This window comes from Fringilla coelebs (assembly GCF_963513975.1).
Source record: "Fringilla coelebs genome assembly, chromosome: 1".
Lineage (NCBI taxonomy): Eukaryota > Metazoa > Chordata > Aves > Passeriformes > Fringillidae > Fringilla > Fringilla coelebs.
The window spans coordinates 26,437,918-26,462,824 of NC_140028.1; the positions used below are offsets into that span (position 1 = coordinate 26,437,918).

General features: G+C 36.8%; 1 protein-coding gene across 1 annotated transcript; it reads left to right on the plus strand.

Annotated features, from left to right (window-relative positions):
• The first annotated feature begins 1,224 nt into the window (after nt 1-1,224).
• Nucleotides 1,225-23,520, plus strand: NBN (nibrin). The gene is made up of 16 exons (XM_084205785.1): nt 1,225-1,353; nt 3,065-3,198; nt 4,739-4,884; nt 6,148-6,307; nt 6,720-6,823; nt 10,924-11,041; nt 11,320-11,510; nt 12,572-12,672; nt 14,164-14,296; nt 14,743-15,003; nt 15,279-15,747; nt 17,965-18,036; nt 19,249-19,404; nt 20,403-20,516; nt 21,561-21,610; nt 23,325-23,520. The coding sequence occupies exons 1-16, from the start codon at nt 1,323-1,325 to the stop codon at nt 23,353-23,355; spliced, it is 2,271 nt and encodes a 756-aa protein (XP_084061911.1). The 5' UTR covers nt 1,225-1,322; the 3' UTR covers nt 23,356-23,520.
• Nucleotides 23,521-24,907: the final 1,387 nt, after the last annotated feature.

Here is a 24,907-nt window from a genome sequence, read left to right on the forward strand (position 1 = left end):
TGCCCACTGACCCAAAAGAAGAGAAAGACTGAGTATATGGACTAAACAGCAGGAGAAGTGAAAGAATCCTTAACCAATAGAACATAGAACGCTAATTAATGAGAGAACTAGGTAACTGGTAGCCAATGAACATGAATGCCCTTTTTTGCTAAAATGTTTAAATAGTGAAAAGTTTCCTTGTGCTGGCCTTGTGGATTTGTCACCCAACATGCCTTTCTGCACAGAACTGTAATTAAATCAAATGTGGATTGGCCTCTTGCACACCAGGTGAAAGAACCTATTTTGGAAGAACACAGGGGCACCTTCTCAGCCACAGCCACTGCCCCGGTGCCTTCAGTTCCAGCTGTGAGAGTTGGAGAATGCTTGATTTTTCTGTGCTGAGCACAGAGCCTGACTGATGGAAAAAGTGATGACTGACTGATACGCACCCATTTGCACAGCCTTGGTAACCACAGAAACCTGCAGAGCCTTAACTACTCATAAGGAAGAGCAAGGGGTTGGGGGAGTAGCGTAGTAAGAACCTACAGATTTAATAAAGCTTCAGGTTTTGAGGGGAGGACATCACATTGATGAATCTATGCAGTTACAATACTTGGCTTGAAAGACAACAAATCTATCAGTTGGTCTGTGCTATCAGCTTTTGAGTTAAGAATTCCAGGCAAACTGATTACACACTGCTGTGGGAGTTCAGAGGAAGCAGAATTTAAATCCTACAGCTAAGTCATCATTGCCCTATATAAAAATGGCGAAGCAGCCATTTTCTCTAACATTTAGGAAAAAACATTTCTCTAACATTTAGGAAAAAAAAATTGTTGATGCTCTGTTGGTACAGCAAGCTCTAGAGTAGGTAACATCTTCCTAAGTTATGCACACTGTCTGGCAGGCGTCGAAGCAACAGGGCCCGGGCCCGGCCCCGCCCCACCCCGGGCCGGGCCGGACCTGCCCCGCCCCTGCCCCGCCTCCGCCCCGGGCCCGCTCTGGCCTCGCTCGGCCCCGCCCCAGCCCCCGGCCCCTCCCCACCCCACCCCGGCCCGGGCCTGCCCCCGCCTTGCCCCGCCCCTGCCCCGGGCGCGCTCTGGCCTCGCTCGGCCCCGCCCCAGCCCCCGGCCCCGCCCCACCCCGCCCTCTGCCCCTCTCCGCGCATGCGCTTCGGCCCACCGCTGCAGAGGCAGCTTTAGGCCAGTAGGTGGCGCCGTCGCTCGCGTCCCTCCCCTTGTCCCGGCCCGGCGCGCGGGATCGCGGCGGCAGCGGCAGATCCGGGATTTTCTTTCCCCGGCCCGGTCTTGTCCGGGTCGCCAGGGGCTGCCAGGCGGAGCTCCAGGATGTGGAAGCTGGTGCCCGCCTCGGGAAACGGTGAGGGAACGCCAGACGCCTCCGCCGCTCCGGCGGGCTGGGCCCGGGCACCGCGGGCCCCTCCCCGCCCCGACCGTCGCGTGCGCGGGCGTACTGCCGAGTTGGCTTCCATAGGGCCGGCTCCAGCCGGGCGGGTCTCCGCGTTGGCTTCCATAGGGCCGGCTCCAGCCGGGCGGGTCTCCGCGTTGGCTTCCATAGGGCCGGCTCCAGCCGGGCGGGTCTCCGCGTTGGCTTCCATAGGGCCCGTTCTAGCCGGGCGTGTCTCCGCGTTGGCTTCCTTAGGGCCGGCTCCAGCCGGGCGGCCGTGTCCGTGCTGCCTCGGGCCGATGGTGGTCGAAGTCCTGGTCTCTCGGGGCGTTCGTCCTCAGCGAGGCCTCCGTATTTTCCTGGAGCACTGCCGACCACAGCGCCTGTTAAACCTAGTAGGGCTTGTTTTCGAACTTGTGTGGGATGTCTTAGGGTGCTGCAGGTTACAGAGTCCTGCTTTAAAATACCTGGAGAGTTGAACGCTTGAGGCAGCAACGTCAGAAACGATGTGTAACTATCGTGTTGGTGTTTCAAGGACCAAGTGTTGAACTTCATGGCGTTTCTTGCATGAAGAGTTTTGAAACTAAATCGCCTCTATACTTTTCTTTGTTTTCTTGTCTATAGGAGCTGTAATAATAGGCGTCTTATAATACATATATTCCTTTCTAAGTGCTTGTAAGGAGCAGACTTAACACAACTGCATCTGCTCTATTTCCTTGTTCACTGGGAGGAAATTTTGGATGTTTGCTTTATTTCCTGGTGGATACAGCACCTAATCATGTTGAAATGAACTGATTTAGCTCTTACTGCCTGGAAAGCTCTTGAGTGAATCTAAACACTCTTTATTCTATTCAGAATGATCATTTCTGCACCGTTCATATTTGGAAAGTTATTTGCCGGGTTTGATAACTGGAATCTGTCTTTACATACTCATATTCATCAAGGAACATTTTTGTTTCTGCTGATCAGTGGTAGCACACCTTTGGGAGGCAGTCAAGCCATTCACTGGGAAGCCACCATTGGGTCCAGGTGACAGGTACAAAGCATAAGCTAAAGCATAAGCATTGGTCAGAGGCTGAACGTACTGTCAATTTGATTTACATGAAGATCTGCTTACATTCATTAGGAGGACATTTTCCTCTGAACCTCTTAATCAGTTATGGGAATAAATAATACAACCTCAGAAATTATGTGTCCTTACAAAGATGTTTTAGAAAACCTATCGTACACTGTGGGGTTTTTTTTCTTCTAGATGTCACGCTTAATCTTCAAGAGAGTATTGGTAGAAATATATTGTCCTTGAAAAAATTGTGCTGCCACTTTTGGAACTGCTTTGTTTATTGTAAAATGTATCCTTTTATAATGGACAGAGCAATGGAGCAAGAAAGGAAGAGGTTTTGTCTATAAGCTAAATGGATAATTCTAATGAGAATCACAGAATTCAGAGTCACAGAATACTCTAAGTTGGAAGGATCATTGAGTCCAGTTCTTAAGTGAATGGCACACATGGGGATAAAACCCACAACCTTGGCATTATTGGTACCGTGCTCTAACCATAAATAATGCATGGCAAAGTTGAGATTCAGATGTACTACAAACTTCTCAGTGTGTCTCCCATGTGCTTCAGGTATTTTGGTGGTTTTTTCCCTAAATTGGTATCTTTCTGTCTCTTGTTTGTTTCCAGGAGAGCCATATCGGCTTTTAAGCGGTGTAGAATATGTTGTTGGACGCAGGAACTCCACAATTCTAATTCAGGATGATCAGTCTATCAGTCGAAGTCATGCAGTTCTGACCGTAAGTCGGCCTGAAACAAGCCCTGTAAGTAGCCACCATTTTACTGCATTATCAGTGCCCTGTGGGGATAATTCAGGCTGTCATGACCATGCATGCTCTCATTTTTCTCTCACCAGTTTTATGCTTGGAGTAGAAGCATTGGTCACCTGTATTTTTTTTTTTATTTTGAAGTCTGGGGTTTTTTTCACCTTAGGTTTGTTTGCTTTCGTTGAGGAGTTTTGTGGCATAATTTTAGTAGTCCAAACTTCCTTTTATCCCAGAGTGAAGATTCACTAAGAATTTGTATTAAAATAATCATAGCAGGAAAATCATGCAATTAAGTTTCATTACACAGACAAGTTTTAGGTTCTGGGAAGTCCTTCAGTTGTTTTACTGCAGACTTAGCTTCTGTTCCATTTCACAACATTAATTCTGTATTTGCTTAGGGCACGGAAAAGAAAAATGTACCAAAGAGAATTAGCAATCAGCAATTTACTGTCACTAAGTGTTGTGACAGTTATGGATGTTTTGAAGCCAGTCAGCAGAAATTTCCTTTATGTAACCTTATGTAGTGTTTAAAATAAAACATGCAGAATATATCTGTCCCTTTAATACTGCAAATAATGAGTGGGTCCAGTGGAGGGCTATGAAGATAATGAGGGGACAGGAGCACCTCAGTTGTGAGAAAAGGCTGAGGGATCTGGGCCTGTTCAGCCTTGAGAAGAGACAACTGAGAAGAGACCTCATCAGTGTTTGGAGCACAGAAAGTCCCGCCTGAACACGAGTGAAAACTTTGCTGTGAGAGTGACTCAGCACTGGAACAGAATGCCCGGACAGGTTATGGAGTCTCTACTCTGGATGCTCCAAAGGAGCCTGGAGACTGTCCCGAGTAATGTTCTATAAGGAAACCTGCTTCAACAGGCAGCTTGGATTAGATCACCTCCTGTGGTCCCTTCACACCTTATCCATTCTGTTTTGTAGCATATAACTGCATGGCAGAATTTCATAAAAACAAGCTGTCAATGTTCTCATTGGCTTGTGAGCCACTTTGGAAATCTGACAGTATCTAATCTCTTCTCAAGAGATGCTGGTGTCTCCATGTCCTGCAGTTTGGGAAAGACTAGCATTCCTCATGGAAGGAAGCACAAGAAAGTGCCCTCAGGTGACTTTAGGCCTTTACTTGCTATTCAGCCCAATGCCCAGGATAGAACTGAGTGGTAGGTAAACACATAATAAATCTCAGAGCCTTGTTAAATTGCACTAGCTCAGGCTTTGGGCTAATGAATGACTGCTATGCACAGTCTCCAGAAAGATGAAGTGCTATCTCCGAAAGTACTAAGTGTAAGAAGCACAAATATTCTAAAGCTAAAAACAGGTATATATATGTTTTCTCTCATCCCTCTACAAAAATTAGAAGATAAATAATTACATATAGCAAGCCTCATTGTCCAAAATATTTAAGATGATATTTTGTGGGCTGCTTCTAATTTAATCCATTGCTGTGATTCACAATGATAGAAACTTGGTTCTGGTAAAGCTGTCTCATTCTGATAAATTATAATGGCTTATTTATGTTTATTTTTAGAGTCAGTCTCTCTCAGTACCTGTATTAACAGTAAGAGATACATCCAAGTATGGTACTTTTGTTAATGGATCAAAACTCAATGGTACTTCAGTATCTTTGCAGTCTGGTGACAGAATCAACTTTGGAGTCTTTGAGAGCAAGTTTAGGTAAGTGTTTTGATTATAAATATCAAGTAAAAATTAATTTTTTTGGAAGAATATTTTAGCACATCATACAACTTCACAAGTGATACAGCAATGATTAATTTTTAGAAAGCAAAGGAGGTAAGTAGCATTTTGCCTGTGTTTCACACCTGCTTCTGAAATAGGTTTCCATTATATTTTTATGTAATTTATTTTGACACTAGGAGATTAAAATTGTAGATAAGAAAGCATTGGCATTTTAGAAGATGATATGTCATGTACAGTGAGTATTTTCAGGCTCTTTTAAGCAAAGAACAAAATCGTACACCAAATGACAAGAAGGGAGAAAGGTTCAGAATTTGTTGGAGCCCTTGTTGGAATGTAATGAGAAAAGAACTGACATTGCAGGAGGATGTGAACCCAACTTGACTTTTTTTCCAAATTTACCATGGTAGCCAGTGCTATCTCTTTGTTTACAGGAAGAACTTCTAAAAATGAAGTAGCAGATAAATAGAAAAAGTCTAATGAACGTGAAAATCAATGTTAATGTAACCAGAAAGTGGCTTTGTGCCTTAAAATTTTATTCAGCTTTATCAATGCTGCTGGTATTACTTTTTGTTAGAAAAAACTTGGTATTCTCCTCCAGTTAGTGCAATAAATTATTTTTTAAAATCTTAGGTAAACATACCTGAAACATGATACAGGAATCACACCATGAGACCAGATACATCATGGATATTTTACTAGAAAGTCTACAAAGTAGAAAGAAATTTAAATAATATAAAAATGATATAATTTTTAATATGGAATTTGATATGGAAGATCTAAAATATATATCAAGGCTTATGGTCAAGGATAATGGAAATGTTAGGAAGCTTACTTGAAATTGCATTTTATGACATTTGTATTTTTAAGTATTGATCTTCTGGCAGCCTGTGCAGTTGAGCATACTTCTGCTTTTGGAGGCACACACTCAAATTTCTTTTGATATTCCCAGACCTTGTGAGGCACTAGTTCTATGAGATGTCGGTAAAAGAGCCACAAGTCCATAGAAATATTTCAGACATCAGGTCAAATTGTCATCAGTTTTTCTGAATAAAAATTAGTATTTTGTTTCTTCAGGAAATTTTAAAGCAGGAAGATTTTACTTTGATGTAGATTAGAGTATGGGTCTTTTTTTTCCTTCAGATTTCCATGAGATACAAATGTGATAGTAAAGTCAGCTCTGTTCATCATAATGATTAGTTGAATTAAGTTAAGCAATTCTCTTTTACTTGCTCTTTGCAGAGTGGAATATGAACCTTTGGTTGTCTGCTCCTCGTGTTTAGATGTAGCTCAGAAAAATGCTTTAAATCAAGCCATCCAGCAGCTTGGAGGCCTTGTAGTGAATGAATGGACAAAAGAATGTACCCACCTTGTAATGGTATCAGTAAAAGTTACTGTTAAGGTATGTTGAGCTTTTGCCTGTTGATAGCATTGCTTTGCAGTTTTCCCATGACTGCTAATTAAATTCTAGACCTGTTTAAGATTTTTCTCTACAAAACTGTAGTCAGCTCTTCTTTTTCCAAGTTTAGAAGATGTTTATGTTAAAAGGAGGTCGAAAGGAAAGTAAACTAAAAAACCCGGTTTTGAAGGCTTAGTGATTTTCATCAGTTGCCTTCTACATTTTCATAACTTTAATCAAGACACCAATTAAAAGCTAGGCTGTTAGAAGCAAAACAATCCTAGAAGCATAAATCAGTATTGTTTTATTTGTTTGATACTTTCCACATCTTAGATCTTAAAAAGCTAACATCAGTTGAACCATATTCTATTTGAACTTTTTCTATGCAGTAAATTTGTGTTTTCTGGTTTTTCAGACTATATGTGCTTTGATTTGTGCTCGACCAATTATTAAACCAGAGTATTTTTGTGAATTAATCAGAGCTGTTCAGTCCAGGCAACAGTTGCCAAATCATGAAAGGTAAGTTGCCAAATCATCTTGTTTACTGTGTTGCAGAATGCAATTTATGGGAGTTAGGTTATCAGATAACTACACATTTATCTGATGATTTTTGACATAATATGCAATTCATAGTAATTTTATTTGTGGAGGAAGGCTTACTATGATTAACATTTTAATATTCCAGCAATTTTATTGTTCTCATCTCTAGAGTTATAAAATGAGCTCTGGAATTGACTCTGTGCTTAGAGATGTTACTGTCTCTGAAAAGTAACTTGTTTGTTGGTGTTTAAATGTTGCTTCAAACGCTTCTGGGAATTGATACATAAAAATAAAGAAATTACACTTTTATAAAAGAAATTGTATCAAGTTTATTTCATTACATAGAGGTATTTTTCCAGTGTGCTGTTGGTTACTGAGTTTACAGTAAACTTTGGTCAGAATAGAGTTAGCTTGACCATTGAATTCTCTGAAATAGAAGACGTTTTTAATTATCTGTTGAGAGCTGAAGTGAGACTAATATGGATTGGCTTTCACTAAATGAGAATAAAATATTCATTGTTTTCATGGTTAAATTAACTTCAAAAGGGAATTCTTAATTTGGAATCAATAAATGCTGCAGAATAGCTCTTCTGGTTGTTTTCTCAATGTGAGAAGATGTAAAATAGTCACAATATTGTATGTGACAATTTAATCTGAGCCCATATTGCTACTCATTTTACCTTGAAAAGGGAGACATTTGTGTTTTGTTTGGGGGTTATGGTTGTTGGCTTTTTACTGTATGAACACGTGGTTTATACAGGTAAGAAAGTCCCACTATGTATATACATTCATATGGGCATAAATATGCATATATGTTAGGAAAAGGCAATTTATTTTCTTTAGTAGGTGTGGTAGTAGCCATTGGTAGTTTGAAGACTGAGGCTGGGTAGATAGTAAACCAGGTTCTGGTGCACACATGGAAATAGAAACAAAATGAGGATTCACAATAAACTGTGCTTGATATGTAGTAAAATATATTTCACAGAACATGACACTGCCTTGTTACAAAAATACAGATACCAATCTGGAGCAATTGGTAGGAAATACTCCTTAGTTTCTAAGATGCTGCTTTACATTAGCAGGGTTTATGTAATATGTCAAATCAGTCATCTGTGAGTGGCTTAAAACTTACTTGTTCTTCAGTTTCAGAAGAAAGAGAGAATCTGGATGAATTGTAACTTAAACTTAATCCCTTCTACTTAAACTTCTGCATTGTTTTCTGAGGGTGTAAGAAAACTAAACAAACTGTTTAGTACTCTCTGAAATACTTTCCTTTGAGAATTTTTTTTCTTTTGTGGTACAAGTCATACAAGCCATCAAAAGCTAGTGATTGGTTGTACAACTTGAAATTTGTTTGGTGGAATATTACCTGGTGGTAATGCTGCTGTTCCTGTCTGTTACAGGAACCAATAAACAGTGTCTTTGTCTTGCAGCCAGGATGTGTGTCCATTTAATACAGAAGTGACAGTATAACTGGCTTTTAAGTGCTCCCTGAAAAAGAAGCAGATGGATATGTAAACCTTTCTGAAATATTTTTGCTAACTTTTAAAATGCTGAAGCCTAAATGGTAATGACATTAGCAGTATACACATTATGTAGCTTTCAACATCAAGCTAAATGAAACTGCTGATTTAATACACAGATCTATGTTTAAAATAATTGCTGTATTTCAAATAGGTCATGTTTTTGAGATGTAGCTTGTGGGAAGATGTTGAAAATTTACTTAGCAACTATTTTCATTAAACTTTCAAAAATACTTGTAACTTTGACTGGGAATCTCTATATTGTGCATTGTAGCTGGAGCTGACCCGATCTGGTACAACCACAGGACACCAGATAGCTTGGGGCAGTACTGTACTGGTTTGGGTGTGAAACAGAAGAAGTATACTGAGGTGGCAATACTGGGTGACACGGCTCATTAAATCTTTACTATTATTGTAGAGCTGGTCCCTCCCAAAAAGCCTAGGGAAACATTATCTTAGAAAGAAAAAAATAATTAAAGCATCTTTTTGTTTACAGTAAGACTTCAAATAATGGCAGACCTGCAGTTCCCATATGAATGTGAGACTTGAGTTTTTTATGGTGTTACCCCAGTCCTCTGGTACTCTCTGACGAGCTATGCAAGGAAGAACAATAACTGAAGATTTCACAAATGGCTGCATGAGCGCAATCCTGTGTGAAATAATGTTTTATTACTGCAGCCCAGTGTCAGCAGGGCTTTGAAAAAGAAGAAAAGTAACAAGAGTTTTTGACAGAAACCCACCAAGAATCATAATCTATGTATTGAGAGATTCAAGGTTGTAGGTGATCTTTTCAAGATAATGGTGTTACTATTAAAAGCTTATGAGGCCAAATATGAGGAGCACTTCAGAATTATGACTGCAAAAGATTGTTGCCTGTTGAGTAAGAGTTTATAAGGAAAATCAGAGGTTGTTTTTTTGGGAGACTATCATAATTTAAAGTTGTATGCTGAAGTTAAAAAATGGAGATTTTAAAATATATTTATGAAGAAACTAGAGTCTAGTTTCAAAGTAGTGAAAACTGTTGTTTTTCAATTTTTGTCCTTTCATCTTTAAAGATGACTTTGTCCCTTGTATTTATCTTAGGTTAATAACTGTCTTTAGAGAATCTGCTATCAGAAATCTTCTGGCATAATAACTAAAGTCTGAATTGCCCTTCTTCTACTTGAAATTAGTAGGCTTCATCATATCTATTCAATTTCAATGCAACAATATTTCTGTAAACAGATTTGAACAGGCTGCTGAAATAGATCAAATACCTTTCAAAATCTGGTGGATTTAGGTTGCTTAATTTTCATTGTGTACATAAAGGTTGAAGAATTGGTTGTGAAGAACACACAAGAATGAAGATTATTTAAAAGCACCTGTAACTATATAGCCTATTCATAACACATTTTAGCCTATCATTATTGAATTGCATATTTGGATAAAGTAGAAAATTTATGTGCTTATTTTTGTGTTCAGCTTTAAATATAGGTTTATTTTTTGTGTTTGAGAGATGTTTTTCTGTTTGCATATGGTTGATTTTTTTCCGAAGCATCATTTCAGCATTTCATATGTTTCTTCCTTAGAATCTGCCAATCTTTGCTGTTAAACTGAATTTTTTTGGTGTGTTCCTTCTTTTTTTTTTCCTGAATAGTAGTATGGAAAGGATACATAATCAGCTATCAGAATAAAGATAAGTAGTTCTGTGATGAGCCAAACTATGTACACAAACAGCTGTTTGGGTGCAGATGTGGTATAGTTTGGTTAAAATTGACCTATAGTTGCCATTCTTTCTGACATATGCCTACACCTTGCTCTGTCAGAATTGCTGTAGCGCAGTGAAAATATGGCTAAAAGATCTTGTAAGTATCCTGAAATTATTAGTTAGATGCATGTCCTAACTCCAGAGGCTTTTCTTGCTCTGGGCAGGCCATCATCAACTGGAGCTGTGGTCACAGGCTGTGATATAATTTAAGGCTTCAGGGTAGGGTTTTATTTTTGCCTAATATGTTTCCCAGCTAAAGTTTTGCTCACTTTCCGTGTATTGGACGAAATAATAGAGAATCTGCAGAGTGAATCCTTTCAGTTCTCTATCCCAGCAGCAAGGAAAGTGTACTTGTCTGCTGTCACATTGTAGGCTGTTCTTGAGTGGGGTGGTACACAATTTGACACAGTAGAAGAGAATGAGGGGTGACTGTCCACACATGGAGGGTAGAGGAAGCAAGATGACTTATTTTGTGTGGAGTTTTACTATTGTCTAGAGTAAGTGCAGAAGGAAGTTGCAATCTCATTTGTCAGTATTGTTAGTAAGAATGTGGATATGTGTACAGCACTTCGGGTGAATGCATTGATTAAAGTGTTTTCTTAGTTACTGAAGTACAAAGTCTTTGTCTTACCTTTGATGTTGAGAAATTGGGGGCTCTGTTTCTTCTTAACAGTCTCTAATTATCTATGTAAGTGGTTTTAACAGAGAAATGTAGGATTTTAACTTCAGAACTTTAAAACAGAAAGGACTGTGAGTCACGACTGATAAACAAATCTGAATTTTGTAACTTTCATTTTCTGTTCTTGCAGCTTTTATCCTCCAGTTGACGAGCCTTCCATTGGCAGCGAAAACTTGGATTTATCTGAGCATCATGAAAGGAAAAAAATATTCAGTGGAAAAACTTTTGTATTTCTAACTGCCAAGCAGGTAATTAGGCTTTTCATTGCAAAAGTATTGCAGGGATAGCTAAGTTCAGACTTGTTCACTCTGAAATCACATTCATTCTGGGTTCATCAGGAAAGAAGGATTTCTGTGTATTTATCCTATGGTAAGTGGCCTAAGCAAGATAAAAGGTAGAGGAGGAACAGAACATATTTCATCTGCAGTAGTGCATCAGTGAGAATCACTACACTGATAGTTCTGTATTCTGATACCTCTGAACTGACTGCATTCTAAGTTGTTTTTTTTTTTTACTCTCTTTTTAGCACAAGAAACTGGGTCCAGCAGTTGTTCTTGGAGGAGGGGAAGTAAAGTTGATAACAGAAGGAAGAAAAGAAATGCCTTTACTACTTTCTCCTGACGTTTGTGTAGTTGACGTGGGTTTGGCAAACTCTCAGATCTCAGGGTCTGACTCTATGACAAACTGGACTGATTCCGTTCTGACTGACTTGGAAAGGTGCAGCATTGTTCTCTTATACAGTGTCAGGGTAATTTCAGAACTCTTACAGAGACTTGGTCATGGTGTTTACATACATATTTAAGCTGGAGACTGCTTATAAAGAGGTCATTTTTACATTGTTCTGAGTATTTAGCAGAGTAACTAAAACTTCTTGAAGCAATAAAGAAAGAACTTGGCAGTTCTGTGAGGATTCGATGGAATTCCCGCTTTCTTCTTTTTATTATATTTTTGTAGAACTCAGTTCTACAAAAATTCATTATAACGAAGCTGCTTTAAAATTACAGACAGCAAATAGTTTCTCTTCTACTATTTAAAAGAAGTTAAAATTAATATATTCTAAGAATTCAAGATAGATAATTTATGATATTTCATTAATTATATGTAATTTCATCAAAAGGAGATGAGATGGCACCTTGAGGACATGTCGTTCACTGTTGTATAAATATTTGTATGGTATTTTTGAAGAACAGCTTCTGTTTAATGAAAATTATTTTTGTTTTGGTGGTAGGTTTTGTTTGAGAGGGCAGACTGCATATATTATAAATGTTAGGATTATCATTATGCCATTTTATTAAAACAATGATACAAAAATCTCAATCCTAACACATAAACCTAGTTCCCCTAAATTTTCCTGCTAGCAAAGAAGACAGTACTCAATCTCTCCTCATGACTGTAGTACAGAAGATTTGGGGAGGGAAGGGTGCCTGGCTTGTAAGAAGTGGTCAGATCTTTCAAGTCTCTTTTCACACATTTTTGAATCAGAGGTAGAACATAATTGGTTATATGCCCAAAAATTGGGAAACGGGAGATGTATGGGCCAGACTACTGGAGCTAGACAGCAGCAGAAACATGGGAGTTCATACATATAGGACATGGCTGTAATGAAGGATAATTGTGCTGACTTACTGTATTGGGAAAAACGGTTGTGTTTCTTGGAGGCTGATTTTTTTTTTGGAGGAAGAATGGAACATTTTGTATTTTGCCGTATCTGTCGTCATTTGCCTGTTCATCTTTGACTCTGTACTGAAAAAGCCTTTTTTTTTTTTTTATATTAACAGCAAGAACCTTAGGGCTATTCCAGAGGCAGAAATTGGATTGGCAGTTATCTTCATGTCTACAGAAAAATACTGCAACCCTCAAAAGCAGCCTGCTTCCAAAGGTAATTGGAAGAAGGGTAATAATAAGTTAACAGCCTCAAAGAGGCAGTATTTCTTTTTGTGTAGGAGTATCAGTTATGATGTTCAAGTTGTTCTGTTTTGCAAGACCACTAAAAAGGAGTGACATTCTATGAAAAATATTTACAACTCCAAAGAGGTAATTGGTTTTTAATTGTCCTGCAGTAAATTGCAATGAAAATTATATGACTCTTAGATATAAATAAAAAAGTGGACCTAAAGCTAGCCTAAAAGGCAGACACATAGAGGAGTGACCTTGAAAGGAAAGGTACTTTAAAAACATCTGAAGTTCATATTTTTAGTGACCACTGAATTCATATGTATGTGGTAGTTTGAATTCCATGCTATTCTGTCTTTTCATAAAAGATGGGGGTAATCCAGAATGACTTTCAGATGAATTTCAGAAATCAAGAGAATAAGAATGGAAATAATTTTTTAAGGCTTGCATTTTTTTCTTTTTTGCACTTTGCTCTAAACAGAATTTGCTTTAGGAAAATACAGGCACTTCCTGCACAGTTCAAAACTAAAAATAATCTTTCCATAAGTTAAGACAATGAGACATGATCACCACATTTGCTGAAGTAGTAGTTTGGGAGTGGACATTCCAAGTTTTGCCTTGAAGCGTGTATTTGCTAATGTGGTAATAACAAAAGTCTTGGAGAGACGGAAAGAGGTTTTGTTTGTCTCTTTTCACGCCTCTTCATATTATTCTATATTTTGTTGCTATGAAATTATCAGAATTATGTTTTATAGATTCTGGTTTGTTCTACAAAATGTTGTATTAGCTAGAAAATCCTACCATTATTTTTAAAATCAAGGAAAAATACCCCTAAGTTTGTCTTTACATGCAGGAACATTACTTACATGAAAATGTATTTTGAATAAAGACATATATGCAGTACTGTCAGAGATGCTGATTCTTGTTTCCAGTCTGAACAGTTCAACTGGATAAAAGTTAGGTAGTCTGAAATTGTGTAAACAGACTGTATATCAGAGTTCAAAGAGAGCAGTGTTTAAAATTGAAAAAACCTGTATCCCGGATACAGTAATCACATTAGAGATCATCATACAGAAGTAAATGCAAGGAATTTTGTGCTCTGACAGTTTTGCATGATCTATATATTGCATGATATATATTTTATTTTTTGCATTAAATATATGCCACATGATTTTTTCAGTACATTATGTGCATACTGGTATATGATTTCTCATTATGCTTCATTTTTATTTAAGCAGAATTTCATTACTTAATCAGTAGAATATGTAACTAATTTTGAATTCCAGAATATGGTTCTTTGGAACTATTTCTGTCAGTTTTTGAAAGATTAATAAATCTGCTTATTTTTTAACAAAAACCACTTTAATATCATTTTACAAAGATCTCACGTGATCAGGTAGTAATGTGCAATAGCACATGCAAAGAAACACAGATTTTATATTAATCTTCTAATTCTTCTCTTGTGTTGGTCTTGCAGCTGTACCTGAAAGTTCTGCATCAGCTGTCGTAGGCCGAGCCATTTCCCAGAGTCTGGCTGTGAATGAAACCATAATGCCAACTGCTGCAGCTAGCAGCACCTTATACATAGCTGATACAGAAGAGCAGACATGGTAAAGTATTCATGGCAATTTCTAAGCTAATACTTGCAAATAAAGCAGTTTTTTATGGCAGAGGAACTGTATCATTGCCATGGGGAAAGATATACAGGGTTAGAAATGCCATTCACTAAATTGCTGTCACTTGTCTGCAGTGAGATAATTTCTGCTCTGGAGTACTAGATTACAGAAAGCATCCCATAGGATTTATATGACTTTCAAATGCACATGCAGATACTGCACATCTGTCTTGACTGTTTAAACTATTAAAAATTTTCAAGCCATTTCACAATTATAAAAATGTATTGATTGTAGCAGATTTCACAGTTTGTTTTTAGAACATTGTTTATACAAGTTTATTCAAAGTACAGGTATAGCTTTTTTAAAAAGTGTGTCTCTGATTCGATGTATCTCTGGTAACCTCCCGTGTGTCATTTAGTCTTTCTTTCCTCTCTATCTAGTATGGAGATAGAGAATACTTCCCAGGTGCACAGACAAAGGAAAATGGCTTTCCAGGATACAACTGGAAAGAAAAACATTGGCACAAGTGGCAGTGTAAATGCAGGAGCATCGATACCTAGAGGGAACAGAACATCTGGGTTCAGTCAAAGAAGTCAGCCTGTCTCACCATCTAAAATTCCAGAAGCTGGCAAACCTCGTGAGAGTGCTTCACATCACCAGTCGAACTCAATTACAAATTACTTCCCGGTTTCTAGAAAAAGGTAAGTTGAAATGTTCGTGACATTACTTCCCTTATTGGCGTGTTCATGATGTTTCTGGAAAATTTTAACTCAAGCAATGTACTTTAAATTTGACACATACTTAAAAAGGTAATTTTTAGATCAAATTCCTGAAATGGAATGTTTTTCATCAAGGGTACTTTAAATTTTACAATGCAGTCCCTAAAACACCAGAAGCTGTTATGTTGTAGGTACAGCTAATCATACTCAAAAATGCTTTTGTAATTTCTTTCTTTTGTAATTTATTTCTGGCTAAGGGAAAGAGCTGAAGAAGAAGAAACATCTGTAGCCAAAATAGCAAAATTGGAGGAAAGGTCATCGCCTCTTCCCAAGTGCACTGAATCCACAACTTCATTGATCTGCAACAGTGAAGCAAAACAGCATCTAAAGAAAAATAACGTCCTTGACCCAAACCCAAATTTTGCAGAAGACAGGGGTATAAAGCCTATGAGGGAAGGTGTCAAACTAACAAGTGATAGAACAGACACTAAAACCACTTCTAGTGAAAATCATGCACCAAAAAAAAGAAAGGAATTAGATGATTTATCTGAAGATACAGAAGCACTAGAAATTGTGTTTGGAAGTGAAGATATGGACTGGGAAGAACAAACTGCAGATCATGACCAGGAAGCTCAAAGAAGTAAACGAAAAAAACAATGTTTGGAAGCCAAAGGAAGCAGGATTCCAGAAGTAAATGTAAATCAGCAAGAGGAGAATAAAGTATTGGTAAGTTTTATATTCTTCTCAGGTGCCTAATCTTGAAATTTGCAACTTTGTTAGAAGGATGCAATTAACTCCTTTAAGGGGGAGGTTGCCTGTATACAGAAAGTGTAAAATTTGTAACATTTGTTTGCTTAAATCTCATACACCAATTTTTAGTTTAGAATTATTCATATTTTACATGTGAACATTGCAGTTTTGCACCTACCTAAATTTTGCAGAAGACAGGGGTATAGAGCCTATGAGGGGAAGTGTCAAACTAACAAGTGATAGACACTAAAACCACTTTTAATGAAAATCATGTACCAAAAAAAGAGAAAGGAATTAGATGATTTATCTAAAGATACAGAAGCACTAGAAATTGTGTTTGGAAGTGGAGATATAGACAGGGAAGATCAAATTGCAGATCATGACCGGGAAGCTCAAAGAAGTAAACGAAAAAAACCAATGTTTTTTCATTCTTTTGGGCATTTTTTTCTTTGTGTATTGAAAGCTGCCTGAAATTCTGAACTTTTCCGTTTTTTTTTTTTTATATACTGTAAGTAGAATAGGAGAATATATTCCTGGTCCAAGAAAAGTTTCTCATACTGCTTGTTGCTGTGTTAATTACAATATTGTTATTTATACTAAGATAGTACTCAATTATATTTTTGTAATTAATTTTCTAAAGAAATTTCTGGTTGACCTCTTCTGTTGAATGCCACAGTAGTGTCCAACATATTTTGAGTCTTTTGATACTGTATGAAAGATTGTTAAAATTCCTGTATGAGAAATTTTAAACCAAAACCAGCAAAACAACAGCAAAACCAAAACACAGCTTGTGTTTTTGTGATTATTTTTCTGGTTTTTGTTTTTGACACTATGGAAATTTTCTAAGAGGTATGAAGAAAACAATACACCTTGAGTTAACAGTGGTCACTTTGTTAAAAAAAAAGGGTTTATAAAGGGAAACAATGTTGAGAGGTCTAGAGTATTAACAATACAATAGGAATAAGAGAAGGAGTTTTTTTGTTATTTATTTAGAATATATATTTTAGCACTTACTGTCCAGTCCATTTACAGTGTAGGCAGTGTTTAAGTGTTTAAAAGTTTGAATGCATGATTAACTGGAATTTGCAAGATTCCTTGGACCACATGAGAATTAGTAATTGTCTATGCATCCTTAGGTCAGAGCAGCTTGACACCTGGTTGATGCTTTACTGGAGCTTGCTTCTGGCAAAGTGTGAACTTTAACTTCATTATAATGCCCTTTTTTTGTATGTGTTGCTAACAGGCAAACTTTAAAAGACAAGTCATATAATTTAGAGAATTTTGTTACTTGCTTTTTGTCCTATCAGGCAATAGGTACTTTTTATTAGGTCTGAGCATACTGACAGACTAAAATTGGTACTTGCAATAGTCTATTGAAATTTGTTGCTTGGTGCTTGGAAAGTTTTTCTAGTCTAACTTCTTGTCAGGATTCTGAAGGAGAAAAATAATCTTATGTGCAACTAAACTGGTAATTTGGCAGATAAATATGCACTTAAAGATTTCTGCTGAAAAGAAGTCTTTTCATAGGTTAATAATGACCTACTTTATTCATGTAAAATACATTTCCAGTGGACTGGGAAGGAGATTTCATGATAAACCTTCCCAGGCAAATTTGATAACTATTTCTTCTAAGTATAGATGCACCTTGTGTATCTAGCAAGACAAAGAATGTAATTGACTCAAAACCTACAAGGTGCATAAAGCTGATTTGGTATTTTATCAAGCATTGAAAATAATTTATGTAATGCAAATCTAGATTTAAACTATAGGACATAATCAACCTGCAGAACACTTTCTTGTCCTGGTAATGAAATGTCCTTTCTACACATACGTACACTTCAAATCCAGAATTGAAAATGTTACTTTTTGTATTCAAATGCTTTGACAGTTTTCCAGAACCTGACAGAACTTTGAAGATTGAACAGAAGGATAAAACTTCCTAGTGTATAAGGAAGAAAGAAAAAACAAGTGAACAAATTGTAGTGATGTTTTAATAGAGAAAAGTCTCCAATGATTGTTACAGTGTGCATAAAATCATAAAAAAAATAAAGTATGGGGCAGTTTATTTCCTGTCTAAAAATTTATATTGATTTGAATATGTTTATTCTACCATGAAGAGCAGAAAACAATTTTATGTAATTAAATTTTCATTTCATTTCAGTTGTATATTTAAAATAATTTTTAATCAAATAGAAAGAAGAGGAACTTGGATCAGTTCTAACTTCAGAAATGAAAAGTAATATCAAGCAAGAATCTCCAGTCTTGGTAAGGAGCCAGCTAATTGTAAGTTTGAGCAGCAAACTTTAAGAAGCATTACAAAAGCACATCAAAATTTTGCTCTTCATAACATAGTATTTTTAGATCCTGTTTCAGGGTAAAGGAGGTTGGAGGATTGTACTCCTTAACATAATCATATGTAAAATTGAGTAGTGCAGTCCAGCTTGTAGACTGTGATGAAAAGTAGTTCATGTGTGTGCTTCTGTAATGGCATTTGGGTGGATACTTAAAGGTGACTGGAACTACATGTCATTGTATTAACTCTTCAATGTGGTTAATAGTTGTACTGATGATTTTCTTAGATTACTGCTTAAAGACCTGCCAGGGATGTAATCTTGTCTGCTGTAAGATCACAAAATGGAAGAGATGAAGAGATGGAACATTGGGAAAAGAGATGTCATATACAGTGATTAACAGTAGATAGCATGCTAATTTTTTGTAGGTGAGATGAAGGAAGGAAGGAGAGGAGAATTGCTTGGAGTGGCAGTGAGGCAGAGGAAAAGGAGACTAGGCTGTATGAAACTGAGATAAAAAAATTCTGAAGAGATAGAGTGTAGCCAGTCAACAAGGGACAGAATAATACCATTTCACCTACATACAAAAACAAAACCAAGAAGAGGGAATGCTGAGCAGGTATACCAAAGTGCAGGGTCAGGTCAGATTAAAGGACTTTTAGTTATATTTTACTGTAAAGCAGCTGTCCTGCATCTGGACTGAGCTGTCCTTGAACGCAGTTTAATGTTACTTGTGAGCTTGTCCTGCACCCAGACATCCTTTGGAATCCACATAGGTGTAGCCCCAGGCAGCAAAGTGTGCATGCAAACTTGCTATGTATGAGCATTCTCATGGACAAGAAAAATTTTATCTATTAATCAAATTCAGCTTACAGCCCTAAAGTTGGCCAAATATCTGTAGGCTAGAATTGATCTGAAGATGTTCAACTTTGTCTGCCATGGAGTATTTAAATACATACTTAAGCACAAGCAAAACAAATTTACTCTATTTACGGTATATAAGGAGGCTGAGAAGTTTGTACATCATCTTAGTTCTAGCACCGCTGCTGCTTTCCCTCACTGTTTTGTAATCCTAACTTTTGGTTAGCTCTAGTCTAGAGATAATTTCTCTGCAGTTTGTACTGTTAGTTATGCTGTATGTCTGTTAACACACTTGAATGTTTCTTCCTTTTTCTTCCCACATAAGAACCACAGCAAACTGCAAGATGACTCCAGCAATCTTCCTAGCAGGCTTCTGTTGACAGAGTTCAGATCACTGGTTGTCAGCCATCCAAGACAGAACAGTCATCTCTCTGGAAATAACAGCTATGGGGGAAAGAAAAATTTCAAAATGTTCAAAAAGGTTGGTGTGTTTTTTGAATGGTCACAAGATGGCACTATTTAAAAATACTAAAAACTGTTGCCTTCAGATTGTAGAAATATATTACTAAAAATAGTTTTAGAAATTGATAATAACTGAAGAAAGAAACAATTTAAATACCATATTATACTGTAAACAGTATTTAGTTAATTGACTAAAAAGGTATCAGGTTGACAAATGCTTACCTTGTGCTAGATTATTTAGATACTTGCACTCCCTATTCCAAGCTGTTACTTGGAATAAGTTGTTGAGTGATAGCTGCCATAACTTCAGGTTGTACTTCCAAAAGCGAGCAATTCCACTTCTCCAAAGACCTATATATATAGCATAGGCTGATTCAGAATCTTCCATTTTAACTAATAAATCTTGGATTTCTAAATAGGACTAAATCTCTATCATACAAAAGATGATTGCTTGCTTGGGTTCTGAAGACAATTGCAAAATGATTCTTAGTGTTCAGTCTAAAAGTACTGCTTCAACTTAAATTAAAATAAAAAGTAAAATCATATGGTATGAGATGACTAGAAATGCATTTCAGTAAAATACTATGTATAGAATGTGATCACATAATACTACTTCCTGAGGGTATGCTCTCATTTTTAGATAATGTTTTAATTTTCTGATAATAGTTTATTTTCCACCGTTTTGTAACAGATGCTTATGCAGTCTGACGATAAAATATAAGCTGATATTTATTGATATTTCAAACTCTGCTTAATGCACTCTGAAATTTATTTATTATATTTAACTTACCAGATGTATTTTTGTTTGTTTCTTTTGGTAAAAGGAGGGAGTTAATAGCTATCTGTAAATGATTTTTTAACTACAGTCACTTTTAAATATGGTCTTTGAATGTTAACCAAGGAAAGACTGCCTGACTTTCTTCCGTGATGTCTGAATAGACTTTCTGAATTTGTTAAAATAGATCTTTTATTTGCACTGTGCTTGCCTTGTAGTTGTAAGAATTTATTGTCCAACAGGTAGCTTATCCTGGGGCAGGTCAACTTCCACACATTATTGGAGGATCAGATTTGATTGCTCACCATGCTAAAAAGAATTCAGAGCTAGAAGACTGGTTAAGGCAAGAAATAGAGGTAAGAAATTAGTTTTTAAACATGATCAAATAAAAACTTGAGTAATGTAAGTGGTCATACCAACCTGTGATCATTACTGGAGTACTTCAGGATTTTATTTTTTAAATTAAACCTCAGCTGGGTATTCGTCCATGCATGCTCATAGGGGTATGTACAGTAGTAAAGTTACAGAATGTCAGAGGTCAGTGGTAACATCTTTTCTGGTTATTCAAATTCTTTTTCAATTCTCATCTTTTTCTGGTTATTTAAATTCATTTTGCATACAACACTCATGTAAATCAGAAATATTTATAGAAAGCAAAATCAGTAACCTAAATGAGCACAATCTTTTGATGAGTGAAATAAGCGCTGTGTAAATTTGTGTGACTTGTAAAAATGTGACAGGAAGCTAGAAAGAATTTCTATATGGCTAACTGTGTCCAAATAGTTGTACAGTACAGTTGATATTCTAGTCTTGAATGGAGCAGAAAGTGCATGAGTAATACTCTATTGCGGTATACTGAAGAGATGTAGTAAGAATAAATTCAATACTTTTTTCTTTTGTGTGCTTCTTTAGATGTAAAAGTCCTAAAAAACCACTTATCATGGCAGTTCTTTAGCACTTTCATTTTCTGACAGTTTCCTTAAAAATACTTGCTGATGAGTCATATTGTTTTCAGAGCCTGATTGAGATGCAGTTGCATCAACACTTCTAATCTCATTTTTTTTTAATCCCTGAATATAGATAATGCTAACTAAAATTCCCCTTACACACAAATAATCAGATTAAAAAATGCATATTTCTATAATGGTGCTTAAAACCTAAAAAACCCCACATTACTGACCAAAATTGATACCTTTCACAAACTATTCCATTTCATTAGTTGGTAGCAGTAGCTAAATTTGGGTAGTGAAATAACTTGTCTAATGTGAATATGCATTAAATGAAGTACTTAGAGAAAACTTACTTCTTTTGGGAATACTGTGTTAGTGCAGGAATATTGTTTTTCTATATGGCTTATTAGAATTATCCTTAACAATCAAATATTAAATCAATTTTCTTAGGAACAAAACCGACACGCAAGAGAAGAATCACTTGCTGATGATCTCTTTAGGTAAGAGTTTTGTGTTTGTACTTAGAAAAATGTGTATTTTTGCATCACATCTTTTTTTGACAAGTTTTGATTTTGGAAAGATTACTTTGAGTGCTCTTTACAAAATTTCATGTATTGTCAAATATAGAATGTAGTCAAAGTGGTGCAGCAATTTCTCTGCGGAGAAAAACCAACCTATTCAGGCTTCATTTAACATGGGAAATGGGAGGAGGTGAGGTGGAGGAGCTAACATAACAAAATGTTCGTGACAGAACAAGATGTTCATGTCAGCATCTCTGTAGCCAGTCACAGACAGGGTTGAAGCTGCTGTTGTTCTGATGCGAGATTTCCGTCATGAATCATCTCCTACTCAGTTTCTTTCAGCTGTAGTGCCTAATAAGAAGTTGGGCATGGTTTTAAGGGGCAGATTTTAGAATCTGCTTTATCTCCCCACTTCTCCCCTGCCCATAGTATCCATATCCAATCCATAGACTCTTCCATAGACATTGCTGTCCAGAAGACATTTAAGCATTAGAACGATCATGTTACAATTCTGTAACAGTAAGATCAAATAACTGTTGTGAGAGTTAATACAGGGACCTCATTTTGTTTTGCAAAAACTTCATTACTTTCTATGTTTTTTATGTGAAGAAACAAGTGACCAATGTGACTTTTCACCTCTCATGAATTTGACTAACACCAAAAGTTGTACGTTTGCGTAGAGAAATGTATGTGATGAAGAAGGATTTTTTTTCTGAATCACTGTCAAACAAACATGCTACTAACATTAGAGCTAACATGTTAGAGCTATTCAGAAAATCTTACTGCATTAACAACTTGTTCTGTTCATTAACAGTTAATAAAAGAACATTTCTTTTAAAGGGTATACATTTAATTTTTGAAGTCTGAGTTGTACAGCAACAACAGTGACTTTTAATACCTTTCTAGATACATGGTGATGTAATTTGCTCACAAGTTGTCACATTTTTCTGTCTAAGCGTAAAGTCTTGATGAATGAAAGGAGAATTAGTGGAAGTAAAACTGCCTAATCATTCAGTTGTGTCTGTAAGTTATTAATGCATGAATACAAAACACATCAGAATTGCAAAGAAATGACAGGAGTTTGGAAGATGAAGCACAAATGGAGAAGGCCAAGGGATAGCAGTGTCAAGTAGAGTCAAAATATAAGCATATTACAGTAAATCAGGTAATTATTTAGTATATCCAGAAAGTAGCTCTAAATTTCTAACAGTCAATCAGAAGCCGTATAAAGGGCAAGGTAGGGTGAGGATCTGAGATAGGAGTAGGAAGCAGCAGGAAGGTTTCATCTGAAGGAGTTGTGGCCAAATGTACGTGGCATAAACATACAGGACCCCTTTTCCCTCCCTCCTCTTGTGTTTTGTGGTGTCCTTTTCCAGTCAAGAGTTTAGTGTTGGGACATGAAAGGCTTGGAAAAGCTTGTTCATGCATCAGTTTTAAAGGTTGTAAGTAAAGAAATCTGAAAATTTCATTAAGAGTTAAATTCATACAGAGGTTCTTCTACCTCATGCATCCTTCATTCAAATAGTAGTAACTATAGTTAATTATAGGGGTGTAGTCAGGGAAAGGACTGAGCACTGGCTATTCCCTTGTTATGAATATATAATAAAGCTGTTTGCATCACACTGTATATCTATATAAACTTTGAATATCAGTGATTTACTTATTTGTGACAAATTTTATATTTTTCTTGCAGATATGATCCTAATGTGAAAAGAAGAAGATAAAATGTGACCTGGATTTACAGTGTTTCTCTGGCAAAACCTTCTTTCTGTTCCTTAAGTTTCCTGGTTACACTGTGTATGATGTTCCTATATATGACCATTTGAATATCTCTTATTGTAAGATATGTTTTCTAAGTCTTGCCTTTATTAAAGAAAAAGAAAAGTTCCTTTCACTGCTTGGTACTTACAGATTGCACCATTGTCAAGACCTTCCCATTAGTTACTTCAGAGTAATGCTCAGTAAAATATTGTAGATACTTAGGATTTCATTTTAGGCTATTTCTAATGTTTAGTTATCCGTACTGTTTTGGGAAAAAAAGGAAGTTAGCATCAGGCTATTTTTTCTTTTTTTAGAAAGGCTTTGTTAATTAGGCATTTTCAAGGGTATTATCTTAAGAATTGAAAATATTGAGGCTGAGATGCAACTGGTATTTGATCATTATATGAAATGGTTGATAAGATATGATCATTATATCATTTGTAATGAGCCACTTCTCTGTGGTTCATTTTATAGAGCATATGCTATAGTTACTGGTACAGAATATCTTGGAACTGATATCTCTTGCTTAAACATATTTTCATTTGCACTTTTAAATCAGTGTGGTCGAATGTTCATTTGTTAAAACCTACTTCCAAGGCAGACAAAGTCCTAAAGAGCTGTTTCACTCCAGTTGGAGGTATACGACCCATTTCTTTCTCTTGTGCCTTTACTTTTTGCAATCACTGTGTAAAAATACGGCCTTCAAAATAGTTTGATTGACAGGGAAAGATATGAAACAATTACCTGTTTGTGGATTAGGAGAGCTCATCTTAATGATCTGAGAATTGTTAGTGAGATTACCCTGGAAGTACAGTGAGAAAAACTTTCATGACTTCCTGCTCAGGTGTATGAAATCTGTCTTACATACAGATTAAGATGGACAGTAGCTCTATTGCATCCTGTTTCAAGGGGGAGGATCTCCCTCCTCACGTGAGAAAGTAATCTGGTTGATGTAAATGAATTGACACAAAGAGAATCACTCCCTCTGCCAAGAGCTTTGAGCACACCATCAGCATCAGCTGCCCCGTTTGAAGCCGCTCCGTTGTGTATCAGATCTGAGGAACAGCATTGTGAGATCTGTGCGTGTCAAGATGGCAGATGTGCTGAAGTCATCATGGTTGCAACATGCAGAATATATTTGGCCTTCCAAAGCCAATGTTTTCTTGGGTCTGTCTTTGCATCCTCTTCCTGGTCAGCAGTGTCCAGAGTGATACTCAAAGTGCAGCCCAATACTTCTGGGCTCCACAAAAGCTGTGAGAGTGTTTGCATCAGGGCACATCAAATCTTATCCACCAAACACCTTTAGAAAGACTTAAGCAGTACTTAAGCAGTTGAAATTCTTTCTGGAGGAGATGTACTGACTGTTCTATCCTCAGGTGAGTTTTTCTGCTATCACTGTGAAAATTTCCAGGTTTTCTGGCTGAAGACCTACTGATTTAACAGCTCTTCTAGACTGCTGACGTTTTGGATTGTTGTTACTAAATTCAAGCTAATAGTTTGGATAGCAGAGTATCA